The sequence below is a fragment of the Canis lupus genome, chromosome 13 (assembly GCF_011100685.1).
Source record: "Canis lupus familiaris isolate Mischka breed German Shepherd chromosome 13, alternate assembly UU_Cfam_GSD_1.0, whole genome shotgun sequence".
NCBI lineage: Eukaryota > Metazoa > Chordata > Mammalia > Carnivora > Canidae > Canis > Canis lupus.
In genome coordinates, this window is record NC_049234.1 from 59,499,396 (window position 1) to 59,518,015 (window position 18,620).

Here is an 18,620-nt window from a genome sequence, read left to right on the forward strand (position 1 = left end):
GATAAAAGATTCATTGAAAATGCAAAACATGCTAACTGATTTTAATATAACAGAGCATAAAAAGTTCATTGATCTAGCTAAATTCCACATGGAAGAAATGACCACTTGTTGAGATTTGGTGTATTTTCGTAGGAGAACATTTACAAATATCTGAAAACACTATTAATATCCTTTCCCTTTTTCAACTACATACCTGTGTAATGCTAGATTTTCTCATATACTTCAACAAAACAATAGATTAACTGAAGAAGCAGACATGAGAAACCAGCCATCTTCTAGTAAGCCAGGTATTAAAGATAATGCCATATTTCTCATTTTTTTCTATTGGAAAATAGAACTATTTTTTAATAAAAATTCTATGCTTTATGTTAAAATGCAATGAGTTTAATACTGTTATTTTTAGTGGATTAAATATTTTAAATAGTTTTCAGTTTAATTCTTAGTGTGATAGGAGCACCTGGGTGGCTCAGTCAGTTCAGTGTCTGCCTTTGGCTCAGGTCATGATCCAGGGAGGAATCAAGAGTCTCCTTGCTCAGGGGGAAGCCTGCTTCTCCCTCTCCCTTGCCCCTCCCCCTGCTAATGCTCTCTCTTGCTCACTCTCTCTCTCAAATAAATAAAATCTTTTTAAAAATTCTGAGTATGATAAATATCAATAGATACAGGCTGTATATAAACAAAGATTCTTTGAGGTTCTCAGTAATTTTGAAGAATGTAAAGGGATCCTAAGAGATCAAAGTTTGAGAACCACTAATATAACTGGGGATCCAGGATATGGACTTGGCAAAGCTAACAAGCATAGGAAACTAGCTACATTCCTCTATGATTTTTAAAAACCCCACAAAACTATCCATCTGTTTTAAATAGCATATGAGTAGACATGATGCACTTGGCAGTACTTGATTTTTTAAAATAGTCAATAACATTTTATATATAAAACAGCTGCCTTGGCATTACCACTCCTCATCCAGAAGACAAGTCATCACCTGACCAAACTTCTCAAGCTGGTAGGCTTAAACCCTGGCTGGGTTGGCCTCATCCTCAGGCAATGACTCGGAGCTTCTTGCATCTAGTTATGGGGTACTCACCCTCTGCATCCTCACTGGCCTGCCTGAGCTTCTCCCTTAGCCTTTTAGGGATGCCTGAGTGGCTCAGCAATTGAGCATCTGCCTTTGGCCCAAGGCATGATTGGAGTCCCAGGACTGAGTCTCACATCAGGCTCCCTGCATGGAGCCTGCTTCTCTTTCTGCCTGTGTCTCTGCCTCTGTGTGTGTGTGTGTGTGTGTGTGTGTGTGTGTGTGTGTGATGAATAAATAAATAAAATCTTTGAAAAAAAGAAAAGAAGATAGCTTTTAAACTACCTTATAACCTTCTCTCAACCCATGGACCAAGTGGAAACAAGAACAGAAAAAAAGAAAAAGCCACCTGAAAAAGACCATTAAGAAAAATAAAATAAAATAAAATAAAAATAAAACAAGAAAACCACCAAAAAAAAGAAAGAAATTTGTCATTAAACAAAGACAGTCTGCTTTCAAATTTGTTTTAATTAAAACACATTATACATTTTCCAGGTTCATAGCTACTTCTATATACACGTGTTATAAATGAAGAATTTCCAGAAACCCTGTATCAACACTGAAGAATTAGTGTACCTGGTCTCTGTAGGTCTAAAATGTGTTTTGCTGAGTTTTGCTGATGGCAAAATTGTTTCACAGTGATTTCAAGAGTTGAAGACCCTCGTACAAACAAGAGACTCTAATTCGGTGCCTCAGTTCTGGCCAGAATCAGTTTACTACCATACCCTTTCCTCAAATGCTATGACATGAAGGCAGAGAGAGCACCTTCCAACCCAACCCTCAGAAAGTGTTAGTTTCAGTCTCTCCTAGCGCTGCCAGATAACTTACAATGGAAAAGGATATATTTTCATAATTCCAGAAAGTCTGAGCGACTAAAACCAAGAGCTTTATGCTATGGCAACACAGCCATGATGTGGGTTCATGCAATAGAGAAATAGTAATAGTCCTTTTTGATAGGAGCACTTTCTTTGTTTAGGCCTTCTTGACTAAATATGAGATTTGTTGTTTTGCAAGTTTGCTTAAAATTAAAGTTCATAAATATTCCCTTGGGGCCACAGTTCTTTCAAAACAGCCATTATACACACTGATTTAAAATGCATACTAAATAAGGTTGAGAGTAACCTCAGGCAAAAACGACTTCAGATAGTTGCTAAAGATGCTTTTCTCTTAGATACCAGTCTTGGAGGCAATCCAGTTGCGGTAAGCAGTCACTCGCATATAGACACCTGGCTTATTGACTTCACCACATTTTTCTCCCCAGCTCACTATTCCAACAAGGTACCAAATATTTCGAGAATTGGGATGAACTAGTGGTCCTCCGGAGTCACCCTGAATAAAACAAAGAATATTGATCATTATGAGAATTAACTTCCAGACACTTTACTAAGTAATAAGCCCAGTTAAAGTTTTTGATTCATGCTTCAATCAGACTCTAGGAAAAATGTATGGTGTAAATCCCTGCATCACCCTTCACCTCATCTTTGGCTGGAATATATTCTCTGGAACTCTTTGGTGTTGACCTGAATCTTGAATGCATGAACTGATAAGTTATAAGGTCTAGTTCTATGAGAAAGCTTTTGAGGGGACAAATATTATAGATGTATTTGGAGAACAAGGCTTCATATCTAAGAAAAGTAGTCAGGACCCCAACCACGAGAAGTCCAAGAAGGTAAGAGAAATGGTCTGAGATTAGTTGAAAGTTTTCTGAGATTAGTCCTTTACTGAAATATGGTTAAAATTATGGACTGTGATGCTAGACTACCTTGGTTTGTATTCCAGCTCTTCCACTTACTAGCTATGTGTTCTTGTGCAAATCACTTTACTTTTCTCTGACTCAGTTTTCTTATCTGTAAAATGATAATGATAGTATCTCTATCACAAGGTTGTGACGAGGATTAAATAAATTGTTTATAAAAGACTTTAGTCAGTGCTTGGCCAACTTATTTGTTAAACACTTATAAACATATGTTGCATGTAGTGGGGAATTACTTTAGCACCAAAGTTGGAAAGAGTTTAACAGAATTGCCAAAGTGCAAATTAACTGAGGCGTAGAATTGTCTCCATATGGAGGATTTTCCTAAAATAACAGCAGTTATTTATACACAGTGTGGCCAATGTGACTAGTGTCCAGACTTACCTGGCAGGCATCTTTATTTCCTTCCAAGTACCCAGCACATAACATTGTGTCTGATACTAAACCATCATATCCTTCCCTAGCATTACAAGTGTTTGTGTCAATAATCTTCACAGGTGCCTTCTGAAGTACCTCTGGGTATTTACCTAAAGGAAGTAAACATTACCAGTCAAAGAGCTGCTCTGAAACAGAACAGGATGGAAAACTTGTTCTTTCCTCTGTGCATAAAACCTATATCTGACTCTTGCTCATTCTTAATATTAGAAAGTCCACTCAGTTTCCTCACCCCAATCAATAAAGCAGAAATTTTCAAAGAATAATTTGAAATCTTTTCAATGCTGCCTTTCTATGTCTTTACCTCTCTTCTTATATCTTTGACCCAGAACTTTCTCAATTAGTTTCTCCATGTTGGGGAGTTCTTACAACCAACTGGTCTCCACAGAATGCTCCAAACTAAGGCAATTTGCAAAGCCATAACTCCATATGCATGATTTCCCGAGACATTTCCTGGGAGAACTAGGCATCCTTAAGTAAAGGATGCCTTTGACTTTGTACCTTGGTCACTATTTTTTCTTGCTGCTTTTGTACTCAAACACTATGTTAAGCCTTCACTGAACTTACCATTATATGAAAACGCTCCCCATCCTGTAACAACAACTCCTTCACCTGGTGGAAAAACCTGTGTAGCTTCAGGAAGACAAACTCGATGTACATCATTCTGAAATAAGACTTTCTCACTGAGCTGAATAACCGCAATATCATCATGATGTTCACCCTGGATGTAGTCCTCATGAACAATAATTTGTTGAACATAACGTTGCATGTAAGGGGGATTTACTCTGGTGCCAAAGCTGACGGTATAGTTTTTTGGATTTTTTGTCCTAAAGAAACAAAAATTATGTATTTTGTATTTATTTCAAAATAATAGAAATACGGCCTGCATAAAATGTACTCTTTTCATGACAATATTCCCTTGCTCTATTGCTCATTAGTAGTGACAGTCTGACTTTTTAAATTCATTTTTAAAAAATCTTGTTTGGGATCCCTGGGTGGCGCAGTGGTTTAGCGCCTGCCTTTGGCCCAGGGCACGATCCTGGAGACCCGAGATCGAATCCCACATCGGGCTCCCGGTGCATGGAGCCTGCTTCTCCCTCTGCCTGTGTCTCTGCCTCTCTCTCTCTCTCTCTCTCTCTCTCTGACTATCATAAATAAATAAAAATTTAAAAAATAAAAAATAAAAAATAAAAAAATCTTGTTTGAGTCTCTATACCATATACTATGTAAAGCAAAGGGAATATAGAAATTTAAATTAATAGTCATGACTTCAAGTCTAATGAAAGGCATAAACACAGCTATAATTTGCTTAAGTACTTTGTTTATAATTAGCAGGGCAACAAAACAGGGTAACTTAAATCTGCATGCTTTAGGGAACAGAGATTTCTTAGGGAAAGTAGCATTTTGGGTAAGACTATAGAGCTGAGTCATAGTTGCCTGAAAGATAAAGAGAAGTGGCCAGACATGTGCAGAGAAGGAGGGAGGTATGAAACAGGATGATGTGTTTTAGCAACTATGAGTAGTTAGGGATGTCTGGAGTATGAAGTGACGAGAGATAAGAATCATGTAAAAAAATGTAGTATCAAAAAAAAAAATGTAGTATCAAGAATGAATGACTCTTTGAATCCTTACAGGTAATGCAGGAATATCTTAGAATGGCTTCCTATATAATTTATCTTCCAAACGAGAACACTTGAGACAAGAGTGCTACTGATAGTTAAGCTGGGATAACAGGTGAAGACTGGAGCTATTCCAGGGTCTTTTGTCTCCCTGGTCTTGGGCAACATGGTAAACTTACTTTTGAAAGCAGTGTGCTGCAGTCACCAGGTATCTTTCACTGATTAAAGATGCCCCGCAGTGGTGTTGGCCATTTTTTTTGAGAGTTGCTTGCCACGGCCATTCTCCTTTCTGAGCGTTGGAACCTCCCTTGATTCTATCATATGTTGCTGACATCCTTGCTCGTATCCCACAGCCTGTCAGAGTCCGTTTTGTTCCATTGAGAGAAGGAAGATAATGTTTATTTGATTATAAAGCAGAGAGTGAGCTGAGTTATTCTAGTATGGTTCTATCTGACAATATCTTGCACTGAAGAGGACAGGATGTAATCTGCATAGGAATCACTAGCAGCCCCTGGATCATCTCCATACCCAGCATAGTATCTCCAAGGTACTTCAGCACTTGGAGATTATGACAGCTGTGGGAGGCACATAAAGTCATGGGTAAGTCCACAGTCTCTGCAACCCTAATTTGAGTTCTGACCACACCATTCACAAACTGGATGAACTTGGGCAGATTATTTCACTTCTTAGTGCTTTAGTTTCTCCAGGTCTCAAATGGGATGATAATAATATCTACCTTTAGGATTGTTGTGAAGATTAAATGAGTTGTATGTAAAGAACTTAATTAGAAGTATGCCTAGCTAACAGTAATAAATCCTATATGTCTTAGACCATATCGCACATTTTTTTTTTAGATTTTATTTATTTATTCATGAGAGACACACAGAGAGAGGCAGAGACATAAGCAGAGGCAGAAGCAGGCTCCTCACAGGGAGCCTGATGTGGGACTCCATCCCAGAACTCCGGGATCACGCCCTGGGCCAAAGGCACACGCTCAACCGCAGGGCCACCCAGGCATCCCCATCTCGCGCATTTAAATAAGAAGTTTCTGGACTTACGGTTGTTGATAATCTTTTCAGCATCAACCTTACTGATTTCTGAAATAGAACAAAAAGCTCATGGTAAATATAATACCTAGCATTAATCCATTGACTGTGGGGCCAATGTGGTAAGATGCTAGGTTCAACACTGTAGAACAGTCCAGAAACAATTTTGACTATCAGGATAAAATGTCAGTAGAAAGGACAGAATATCAGATTATTTGAATTGTTCTTTTACTAGATGTGAATGTCTGATACGAAAATACCACCATCATAGTTCCACATGAGAGACCTTTTTTTATTCAGTTGAAACTGTATTCTTTATTATCTAAGATGGAAAATTGCCAGTATCTTTTCTTAGAAGAGGAAGAGCCACAAGTAAACCTGATTCCTGTCAGTAAACAAAAATAACTTTTAAAAAGTGACTTATCTCATAAAGGCAAATTGTATGCTATTTTTGAAAATTATAGGAGATTATGAAAAATATTTAAGACACACCATTACTTATAGGGACTGTTCAAAATTTTACTACTTGTTTTATAATGAGAAGCAGTTTTTCCCCCAGAACTGCTTTCAGATATGGCATTATTATGACTTGATTATTCTGTTCTCAATAACATAAATTACTGCTCTGATATAAAATAATGACATATTCATTCAAAAAACTGAGTATCAGCTTTGCACATGGTACTTGTAATTTATGTTAGAAATAAAAAAAATGAGAGTAACACTGCTCCTATTTAATACATAAGCTTACCCATGAGCCTAAGAGAATTAGGATCTGTAGTCAAAGAGCCTGCATGGTTCCTCAGCATCTGGCGTAAGACGCTTTCAATTCTTCTTCTTGTATTTTCCTTCATTGATCTGGGAGCCTTGAATACCAACCATATATGTGCGGTGACACTGCTGTTATGAGGACTGGAAACAAGACAAATATGTTTCAACAAGATAAACATATTTCATATGTTACCAAAAAATAACGTTTCCTTCCTCATTCTCTGGTCTTTCAAATTTTTACTTATTCTGCCTTTTTATGGGTTTGTGCAGTACCTTCACTTTTAAGTAATCACAGGATCATCCATCTGCCTACATTTATTTGGTGGCAGTATGCATGCAGCTATGATATTCATCTTAGAGGACAAGTAGTTCTACAAATCTGAAAAATAGGAAAGGCCTGAAGCACAGGGTAGAAGTACCATGTAAAAGGGATTGAACCCTGAGTTGGGCTCTGTGCTTAGTGCAGAGTCTGCTTGGGATTCTCTCTTCCTCTGCCCCTCCCACTCGTGCTCTCAATCTGTCTCTAAAATAAATAAATTAATCTTCTTTTAAAAAAGAAGTACCAAAAAAAAAAAAGTACCACATAAGAACTGGGCTCACTTATTCATGTATTCATCAATCATTTATTGAGCAACTGCTATAGACAAATAGCTGGAATAGGTGCTACTAGTGATGCAAGGGTAACTAACAAATAGTTCCTATCCTCCAGGAATTTCCAGATTTCTAGGAGATACGACATGTATACAAAATACTACAATAAATTAGGAAGAAACAATGATACTTATTTTATCTTATCTGCAAATAGAAGAAGGATAGTCATTTTTTACTCAAAGAATCAGAGAAATTTTCATGGGAGAGATGACATACACATTGGACCTTAAAACATTGTTATTATTACTTCATTATCAAGCAGCAAATTTCATCGGACAGAGAAAAAGAGGAGTGCTATTCCAGAAGAACAGGATAGCAACAATTAATTAGCATTTACTGAACATCTGCTGTGTTCTAGGTACTTATTTTCACATTTATTATCACACTTAACCTCCATCACAGCCCTGTAGCATAGATGTCATTATCTGCATTTTATGGACAGAGGAAAATGGAGGCTCTGAGAGGTTACCTAATATGTGCAAGGGTATATAGCTACTAAACTCAGAACAGATTCAGTACAACTGACTCTATAACACAGGCTTTTTACATTGTACTGTCTTCCTATACCCAGTCACAGAGACAACAGTGTCCAGGAGATTGGGCTCAGATGGAGGAAGACTTTCAATGCTAGCCAAAGGGTAGCAGTAGAGAGAAGTTGTTGAATAAAACCATGCTTGAGGAAGATGAATCTGACTTTGGTCTTCAGGAAAGATTGATTTGGACATAAGGATGTGAGAAACCTAAGAGGCTAACTAATGAACATGTAGGGCTTGTCAAGCAGCTTTGAGGCTAACATCTGAAGTGGCATTATTATGCTTTGGCTCTCCATGACAGATAACTAACCTTTTGTCATATAAATTGGTAATCAGCTCTAGGAAAAACTCAGATCACACAAGTTTGATTATCATAGAAGGGTATACCAAAATGAAAATCTTTATCCTAAAACCTCTCCATCACGTTTGGGCCCACACTGCCTATGGATACCTAAATTTCCATTTATGGGAGAACAAAGCAGAAACTTTCCAGTGGTTGCAATTATCTCCGAAAGATACCTGGGCCCTTCAATTTTAGCCTCCAATCTCTTTCCAATACTAAAATCAACACTCAAGGTTAATACTAGTTAAGATCTTGACATGTTCTGCAATTTCAAGAGTCTCACGAACTCCAGGAGCAAGGGGAAAAGGGCTAGGCATAGTCTGGTGGCATTGATGAAGGTAAAAGCAATTCATTGGAAATGTGTTTATATACACATCTTCTTTGGTCCTGAGTACAGGTTTATGAGAGGGGCAGTGAGGGTGCTATTTTCAGTATTTTCCAGATAGGTGAGCAGACTCAAAGTCATATAATGATTCACCCAAGGCTCTCGGGCTACCAAGGGGCAAAAGGTGAGCTCAGGTTGATTAATTCCTGTTCTAAGCCTCCCTCTGCTATTCCATGCTATGTTAAACCCACATGCAGAGGACACGTTGCCTATTTTACTCCTTGTTATGGACTAAAAGGACCTCCTTGTCATCACAGCTTGGTGTAGATATGCTCCTTTCTACCTTGTAAGAACTCTGGGTAGTTCCACAGGTGTTTAGCTGACTTGCAAGCAGAGAGATATGAGAAAACAGGGTCTGTATTTATACTACTGCTAAATAAAAAATGTTAGACTATCAAACATTGGTCAAAGGGATCATCTGCTATCTGCTGGATATAAAGTCTTAAGAAACCTGAGTGATGAGGCATTTAATGAATAATAAATTCTCAATAGATCTAATGAATAAGCTGGATAGCCCAATCTTTGCTTGGTTTTATATTGAACAATTATTCTGACATTTAGCTTAGAATAATTCTGTTTGTTAGTAACTTATTGGCTTTTTGACTCTCAAAATTATTTTTACAGAGGTACTAGAAATATGTATGTATGTACAGACTGATCTCTTTTCTAACTATCATTAGTTACTTACATCAGCATGATGACTTGAGAATTAATATATTGTCTGTAAATGCTAGAACTTTGAAATGCATCAACCATCTGTTAAAGAGAACATAGAATCAAATATCAAATTCCAATAATATATTTATATTTCCGTGAACTAACAATGAAATAAATATAGGAAAATCCTAATTTACCTTAGTCTCAAGAATTTTGCTAAGATAGTTATTTTCCAGTGATGTCTCTTTTTGATAATTTCTGTTATATGGGATATCCAACACTTTAAAGCTACCTTGGTAATAGTAGGTCGTGTTTTCTGTGAGATAAAAACATGATCCGAGAGTTATTTAAATGAAATGGATTTCAAATGCAAATATAGATTACACAGTAATATCAACTAGTAAATATTGTGCTCATATTTGACATTGATAAAGTCTGTACATCTTTCTGGCACAGTTGATTAGAAGTCCTCGGTGTTGTGAAAAGTGTTTATCAGGCCCATAATGCAGCAGATATAGATATATACAAAGGTAAGAAAGAAGAGTAATATCTTGATTGAGACAGGACTGTACACTATAATTGAGATTTCTGCCACATAACCACCAGCCTATGAGTAAAGATTTTTACCATTTATTATATACCATGGGAAGATACTTTATAAAAAACATATGAAGTATACCCATTTTTTTTTTCAGGAGAAATGTGGTCTCGGATATTCAGTAACTTAGCTGATATCATAGAGCTACTGTGAGCCAAGGATCAAAATTTGATTTGACTACAAAGTACACACCTAATCCATTATACTTCCTTCCCAAATTTTCATAGATACTAAGCCATTTGATATATGATACATCTTACCTCTAATATGTGATAGATATAAAGTTGTTATACAGCCCATAACATATAGAAAGAACCAAATAAGTATTAATACTATTTTGCATTACCTTTGTTTTTTTTTTTTTTTGGTTTTTTTTTTCTGTTTTTTTTTTGTTTTTTTTTTGTTTTTTTTTTTTTTTTTGCATTACCTTTGAAGACTATGTGATGGAAGAGACAGGCTCAATATGAATGAAATCATTACATGAGGTAATAATATGATGTAATTAAATGATAATGGTAATTGTTTACAGGTTCTATATGAATGTAGAGAAGGAAAGCACCATAATTAAAATACAATATGACTTACTATTATAAATGTGGTGAAAATATTTTACAGTGAGAAAGGTGATAGAAAAAGAAATCAGAAACTTCTAAAGAAAATGCTGGAAATGGATTATTTATGAATAATAATTTGTAAACTAACATTGTTCATTGTAGTTAGTCTGTCTGGGGTCATGGATCTTTAACTGTAGAAATCAAACTTTGCAATGGTAGGTCTTACCATAAGTAATAAAAAATATATATATCTTGAAACTATTCAACTTTCTTTTTTATAATTCAGTGTTCACAGTTCATCCTTCAGTTCTTTATTTAGATTCTTAAGTGTTTCTACCTATTATGATAATCAGGCTGCCATGAATATTCCTCAATGTATGAATTGACAAGATACAAACTTTTTATTATAACTGCATGGTGCACTTTTCCAAGAGCCAATGGAAAACTAAATATTTTATGTCTAAGACATTTAAGACTAAGAAAGCACACACTAGAACAAGGAATTGAATATTAATTTAATTCTGTACAGTACTCCTAATGGGTCACAGAGATGGCTCATTATGCTGAGGTCACCGTGAAATCAGTCACTGAGCTCTGTTGGCACCTGGTGAAATGAAAACAACCCTTTAGGGATGGGATATTCATAAGGCACACCTGCACCTTATAATTAACATTCCCATTTCTCTAGGTAGTTCAAATGACAATATGAATTGAGAAAGATGGATAAGGGGCAGAAAGAAAGAAATTGTTTTATAACTTTTCCATGACTTGATTACTTGGAACTCATTTCTGTAAAGAAAACTTACAGCTTACACACAACACACACACACATGCGTGTGCGTGCACACACACACACACTTTTGTTTTTGTACAGTGTTCTGGAGTGCAATGACAGAGTTTAAGCATAAATTATGGGAACACTTTTATTTAAATTTGACAGAGTAAAAGCACTTCCTTTACATTCTCCTTCCTCTAAGATTATAAAAAGACCAAAAGACAAGGGTAAGGGGCTCATTTCCAAGGAAACAAAAGAAAACCGCAACTCCAGACTGAAAACTATGAAGGAAATATTCTCCAAAATGTGAACTACACACTAGAGTGAGAAATGATATAGAGATAGATACATCTCTTCCCAAGATGAGTTGAATGTAGGTCTTTCCAAAAGTTTTCAATGATTCTATGATTAGAATAATGAGACTTCAGGTCTGGGAGAGAGACATGTTTCCATAGAATCCTATTTTGACCCTACAGAATGACAGTAGTGAAAATAAAAGTGAACCATAGTAATGTGCCTTTTTTTGGTGTGTGTTCTATCTCCCAGCTGAAGCAACCTGCTAGAGGTGAATTGGGATAAACAAGGGAGAGAAGTCAGGATTACTACATCATAATTCAGAGAGTCCATAAATTAAGGTGCTTTCTTCAAGACTACTCCAGCGTCTTGTGTTAAAAACTGAAGATAAGTGTTCCGTAGGTGTTGGGTCTTGGGTCACTGAAGGCCATTTTAAAGGAAGATAGGTAATTTATTGTTTGCAATTATCTCTATGTCTTTGGTAGAAATGGAAATAAAGTTTACAACAAACTGAAATAAATAAAAATATATTCTTTACCAACCTACTGCCAGAAAATGAACCAGGAGACCAATAGTTATTCCCAGGATTGCCAATACTCCAAACACAATGAGGGCAATCATCCATAGCGGCAAAGATGGACGGGAAGCTATGACTGGTCTGCAAATAAAAGATATGAATATAAAAGGTATATCAGAAAAAATCACAGTCGTTCCATATCTTTACTTTTTTCTTCTTGCTCACCCCCAGAAGTTCAATTTAAGCATCGTAATAGCAGAAGTATGAGGAAAAGAAAGGAAAGGAAGAAAGAAAAGAAAGGAGGGAAGAAAGATGGGGAGGAAAAGAAAAAAAGGAAAGAAGTTTAAAATAGAACCTCTCTGGATCTGTGCTATGAAATTATTTTTCAGGAGTATAATGGTGCCTTGTTCCCTCCCACCAGTGACAGAGTTAGTATCAATAAGTGAAGCCCTTGCCAGGATGGAGAGGAAGAAGGGAGGAAAACGGAAATGTTTTAGGAGTTCTTTATACCAAAGCCTATCATCATTCTTGAAATCTGATCTTGATTCCATTTTATTTATTATGTCCTTATTATATACATAGAACACATACAAATATGAAGCGTTATGTTGAGTAAGAGCAGTGTCCCTCTTTCTTACTAGCTTATTTATGGTTATAGTTCACAGAGATCTTGTGTAAAGTAGCATGCTATGATCAACCTAGAGTAAGTTAGGTATTTTCACCGTGTTTCATTTGGATAACAAATAGGTATTGCCTAAATTGAAATAGCGATTTGGGTAACTTTCCAGATAAAGAGGCATGAGAAGACAATCTAGTAAGATGGAACAACAGGCAGTGCTCAAAGAATGGCCAGCAATTCAACTTCCTTGCCGCAGACTATGTCATGGTTTGGCCAAAGATGAAGCTGGACAGTATAATGAGTAATTTTAAGTGTCATCTTTAGCTAGGTTATAGTGCCAAGTTGTTTGATCAAACATGAGTCTACATGTTTCTGTGAAAGTAATCTTGTAACTGTAATAAACATTTATAATCAGTTGACTTTAAGATTACCCTCTATAAGTAAGTGGGCTTCATCCAATCGGTTGAAGGCCTTAAGAGGTAAAACTGAGCTTTTCATGAGAAGAAAAAAATTCTGCCTTCAGAGTAGAAATCCTGCCTGATGGGATGAGCACTGGGTGTCATGCTAAATGTTGGCAAATTGAACAATAAAAAAATTTTTTTTAAAAAAAGAGCTCTCTCTTTTAAAAAAATCCTGCCTGAGTTTCCAGTCTTACCCAATGTTACAATTGTGTGAAGAAATTCCTTAAAATAAAATATCTCTATCTTAGATATATAGATTCTATGGTTATATATCTATTTATATGCCTCTCTATCTATCTATTGATAAAGAAAAAGAGAAAGAGAGGAGAAGGAGGAAATAGAGAAAGAGATATCCTATTGTTTCTGTTTCTCTGGAAAATCCTCATACAGAGGCAACAACAAGGATTTTGTTGCCACACAAAGATGTTTAGATTTTGCCTTAAATATTGGGGCTCCTCCAAGTGTGATTAGAAGACAGCCTTGATCAAAATCACCTGAGAGTGCTTATTGCATATGCAGATTACAAGACACTACCTCAGATCTAATGAATTCAAATTCTGAAAAAGTCTGAGAATTTGCAGTTTAACACTCTTATTAATGAAGATACTTACTAAACTATATGCTATCTTCATGGCAAAATTGGAAAACTTTAATCTAGCCAGGCCTATAATCAAGGTTTTCAGATTAGAAGTGGCTTTGGAGGGGAGTGTGTATGAGGTATTGGATCTCAGATAAAAATAAATTGGGTTGATGCTTTCAGAAGAACAAGTTAGTGTGTGTGTGTGTGTGTGTGTGTGTGTGTGTGTGTGTTAATACATCCTCTGTTGATTTTTTTTCCACTCTCTTTGAAAGCTCTTTCATACTTCTTTTTCCCCTCAAACCTCTAGCACCATTTGCCCCATCCTCAATCTTAGCTGATAACCTTACTTCCTGGTCCAACTGAGAAAATTAAAAGCATCAGAAGAGAATATTTACAACTCCATCACCACATTTGTGAACTTCTCTTCATCTATACCCCACACTCTGCTTTTTCTTCTTGTTACTGTGCCCCTGTTCTAAGGCAATCCCTATATCATCTCGTCTCATTCTTCAACCTGTTTCTAATCTATGGTGCAGCCAGTTCAAACTGCTCAGAATTCCATGAACAACCAAACTCGTTTCCACCTCCATGTCCTTGCACACTCTGATTCTTCTGCCTAAAATGTCCACCCTCAGGTCCACCCAGTGAGCTCCCAGTCAACTTCATCACTCAACTCTCTCATCTCCTCTTTGTTGAGGTCTTCCATGGATCACCCTAACATGGATTGACATTGAGAGTATTTTTTATTTTTTATTTTTACATGGCAGTTTTTTCACCTCTAGTCAAGACCATTTTATGGTCTGGTCCATGTCATTAATTATTGTTGAAGTTGTTATTGTTTTATGACCAGATCATATTGTGGGGTCTCACCCATTATAGATTATATTGGTTGAAGTACTGAGTAAATGAAGCCAAGAGATATTGAGGACAATGAGATTATGAAGGATAAATAGATCAGAGGGATACAAATTATGCAAAGCCTTCAGTGCTAATCAAAAGAGTTTTTTACTTTATCTGTGGAAATGACTAAGATGAGGACGTGCAGTGCTTAGGATGATGAATCTGCAATCTGCACGATGACAGTTTAAAGGAGGAAGAAAAATGAAAGAGGAAGACCAATGAGCAAAGTGGCTAATATAATCAATGGGAATATAGTGATGGCATCCCAGATTGTGGTAGTAAGAAAAGAAACAAAGTGATGAACATTTATAGTAGAGTATTTGTCAGCTTTTGGTAATTAACTATCTTGGTAAAGGATAGGAATATGTCAAAGATGACGTAAGATTTTATCTCGAATAGTAAAAGAGTCAAAGTCTTGGAGAGGTAAGTTTGGAGGGAAATGGTAAATATTTTATATCTAAAATTTAAGAGACATTTAAATTTCCACAACACAAATGGAGATGTCAGTCTAGTAATTAACTGAGGAACCATGGTTGGGGTTAATTTAGGAGTCATCAAAAAACAGGGAACAAACAAAGCTGTGAAACTGGATTACTAAATTTAGTGCTTGTTATATAAAATATAGTATAGAATTGACATTTCTCTTTCTGAGGCAAACATTTCCATCCTAACTACAACTAATTCATCTCAACTTTTTCATGCCTTTTCTGATTTTTTATAGTCTCATTGTTCAACATCACTCAAAAGACTAAATTATCAGCATATGTTTCTTTAAAAAAAACAACCATTTTACTTATTTATTTAACAGGAGGAGGGGGAGAGAGAGTGCAAGCAGGGGGAGCAGCCAACAGAGGGAGAAGGAGAATCATGCTGCCTGCTGAGCAGGGACTCCCCCAACAAAGGGCTTGATCCCAAGACCTTGGAATCATGACCTGAGCCTTGAGCTGAAGGCAGATGCTTAACTGACTGAGCCACCGGGTGCCCCTGTCAGTATATGTTTCTTAACTGTAAAATTCTAACTCTTGTCCACCTTTCAATGATGGGTAAGCACTTACCTCATCTCCCAGGTATTCAGTTCCACCAAAACTACTTTGCCTACCTCTTGGTTCTCTAATCATTGCTCCACACCCTTTCCTTATTTTTCTGTCTCTCATAAATTCTCACGAATTCTTTTCCTATAAGTCTCTTGACTGGGGATTTATTCGTACATTTCTTGATTTGCTTTGTTTTATTTTTAAATCTTTACCTTAGGACAGGACCTCACATAGATTTGGGCAATTTTTCTTTCCTTTAATCTTTACAATTAGTTTTAGGATTGGTATTCTTGTAAGTACAGAAATAAATCTAAATCTATTAAAATGTGATAAGATAAGGTATCTAGGAATTCATCCAGACACTATGGCTTAAAAGAGGACTGAAATAACTTCCTAATTTCCATTTATCTTTCACTGAAAAAATACTGTAGAATTTTATATTTCCATTTCCTATTCTTTTTTTCCATTTTGATTATTGCTTGACAGCAGTCCAGATGCTTCTCTCAGTTGAAGCTACCTTTAACTGATAAACTAAAGATCTTGTACACCGTGACACAAATTAAATATCTGTTTAAAAATGGCCCACAGATTGGAAGATTGGCTCCCCAATCTTCCCACACAGGAAAATCACTCAACAATTTAGCCAACATTTCTGGTACTTTATACTACTATAAATTCTTCTGAAAAACCACATAGGGAGAATTACTGAAAGAAGATACAGAATATCAATTATATCTTGCCTCAAAAAATAAAAACAAAAAACAACAACAAACTCTTGGCCATGAAATCTCAATGCCCCTTTGGCAAGGATCTAAAACACCACTTTCTTCTCAGACTTTTTCCACTCTGTTCTAGAAAACTAACCTTAAGAAAACAATTGAATTTGATGATATATAGCATTGAAGTTTTTACTTCTACCTCTAGTATACCTTTTCTTCCTCTTGGCCATTCATTATGCAGGCACCCATATGCAACCACAAGATTGACTAAGGTCTCCTCAAAAGCATCTGCAGAAACAACCATGTTTCCAAATCCCTCCAAGCTCCTCTGGGCAGATTAATGCCTCAATCTGTGAAGTTAACCACTACTTTAGGGCTTGAATCTTTTCTAGGTGACTAGGAGTACTTGGAAACAATGGATTAATGCTTTGAAATCTTTCAGGTGAAGACTTTATACAAGTGCTAAAATGTTGGAGAAGAAGATGCTCTATTAAAACACACACACACACACACACACACACATCCTTCCAGCAAAGTTTTATCTGTCTTATAGGCAAAACAAAAACAAAATAATCATGTTGTTTACTTTCTAGTTATTAAATGTGTATGATCACCCTTGCTTTTACTGGTAGATCAGAGATGTGGCTAATTAGAAAACATCAGGGTTATGAATAATACGACATATCTAATAAAGAATTTGCACAACAGTAAATTATTTAGTTAAAAAAAAAAGTTGTTACCATAGACCATCACAGTGAGTATACTCTTTCTAGTAACATTTTTAATTTTTTTTTAATTTATGATAGTCACAGAGAGAGAGAGAGAGAGGCAGAGACACAGGCAGAGGGAGAAGCAGGCTCCATGCACCGGGAGCTTGACGTGGGATTTGATCCCGGGTCTCCAGAATCGCGCCCTGGGCCAAAGGCAGGCGCCAAACCGCTGGGCCACCCAGGGATCCCTCTAGTAACATTTTTAAATGAATAATGATATTGTACATTATATATGCATGCGTGTGTGCATGTCTTAACTAAAAAACTGACTCAAGATGCAAAATGTTAGAGAAATATTTGCATAAGACATGCATTTATATTTTACAGTTATCTGAACATTAAATATTTTATAATTAGGTTGACTGTATTTTGATGAAAATGTAAACTGAAAGTATTTTTAAGTGGCATTAATAATCACTGTTCACTTAACATAATAATCATCTAGTTAGATACTTTAAAAATAAATAGCATATGTCTATACATGATTCTCTTATAGTTTATGAACATTTTACAGATAAAAATGCATAGTTTATATATGATTCCATAGAAAACACCAATGAAGCAATGGTACTGTGAGATTCAGGACTGTATTTATGAAAGCAGTTTAGAAAGCACAAGATAGAGTGGCTCAGTCAGTTAAGCGGCTGCCTTCAGCTCAGGTCATGATCTCAGAGTCCTGGGAATGAGTCCCACGCTAGACTTAGTGGGGAGTCTACTTCGTCCTCTCCCCTCCTTCTGTGCTCCCTCTCAAATAAATAAATAAAATCTTTTTTTTAAAAAAGGAAAGCACAAGATATTAAACAAATACAAAGGAGTCGTCACATCATCATCACCACCAATAGCAATTTAACATCTGATTTATAAGATGCTTCCCTTCTTCTTCCTCCTTTTACTTTATAATAATTACACATTTTTCATTCACAGGATGTTAGGCTGCTTGCCAACCTTCTGAAGCATTCTCCAAAGCATGACATAAAACTACAGATTCCAGACACAAATACATATATGTTACAGGGGTGTCTCCACGCAGAAAATCCAAAATGCTGTAGAAAAGCATTACAAATCCCCCTCTAAACTCAACTATTTTACTGCAACCCGTGGGTGGGAGTCATATTGGAGAAACAGTTAATTGTAACTATGTCAGAATTTTGAGCAAGCGAACACCCACTTACCTATACATAATGTGCTGATATAATAGCTGTTGGTGTTAATAAGATAAAGGAAACTTCTGTACTTCTTTTGTCCAGGTCAGTGGTTCTCAGGTAAATGTGCTAACCACAATGATACCTGGGATTTTAAGGGTTGGGTGCAATAGCAGAAAGCAATTAAAAGGAAACTCGTTTAACAAGTGTTGATGACATCTGTGGATCTGTGGTTTAAAGGAAGAAATGAAAATTCTCTTTGAGTTGGATACTTAGAAAAAGAATAGACATAACTTGGATTGGTTACCTAAGAGGTCCACCCAAGAAATACCACCACAGATTGGTGAATCATTGTTCTGACTCAGATCCCATCCAGCCCTTTCATGGAGCA

At 36.3% G+C, this 18,620-nt stretch overlaps 1 protein-coding gene across 1 annotated transcript; it reads right to left on the bottom strand.

Moving 5' to 3' along the window:
• Window positions 1-1,660: 1,660 nt before the first annotated feature.
• Window positions 1,661-14,170, bottom strand: LOC482175 (transmembrane protease serine 11B-like protein). The gene is made up of 10 exons (XM_038555081.1): window positions 14,100-14,170; window positions 12,030-12,205; window positions 9,464-9,582; window positions 9,298-9,365; window positions 6,678-6,838; window positions 5,939-5,977; window positions 5,060-5,234; window positions 3,829-4,088; window positions 3,211-3,353; window positions 1,661-2,402 (listed from the first exon to the last, which is right to left on the bottom strand). The coding sequence occupies exons 1-10, from the start codon at window positions 14,168-14,170 to the stop codon at window positions 2,241-2,243; spliced, it is 1,374 nt and encodes a 457-aa protein (XP_038411009.1). The 3' UTR covers window positions 1,661-2,240.
• Between the last annotated feature and the right edge of the window lie 4,450 nt (window positions 14,171-18,620).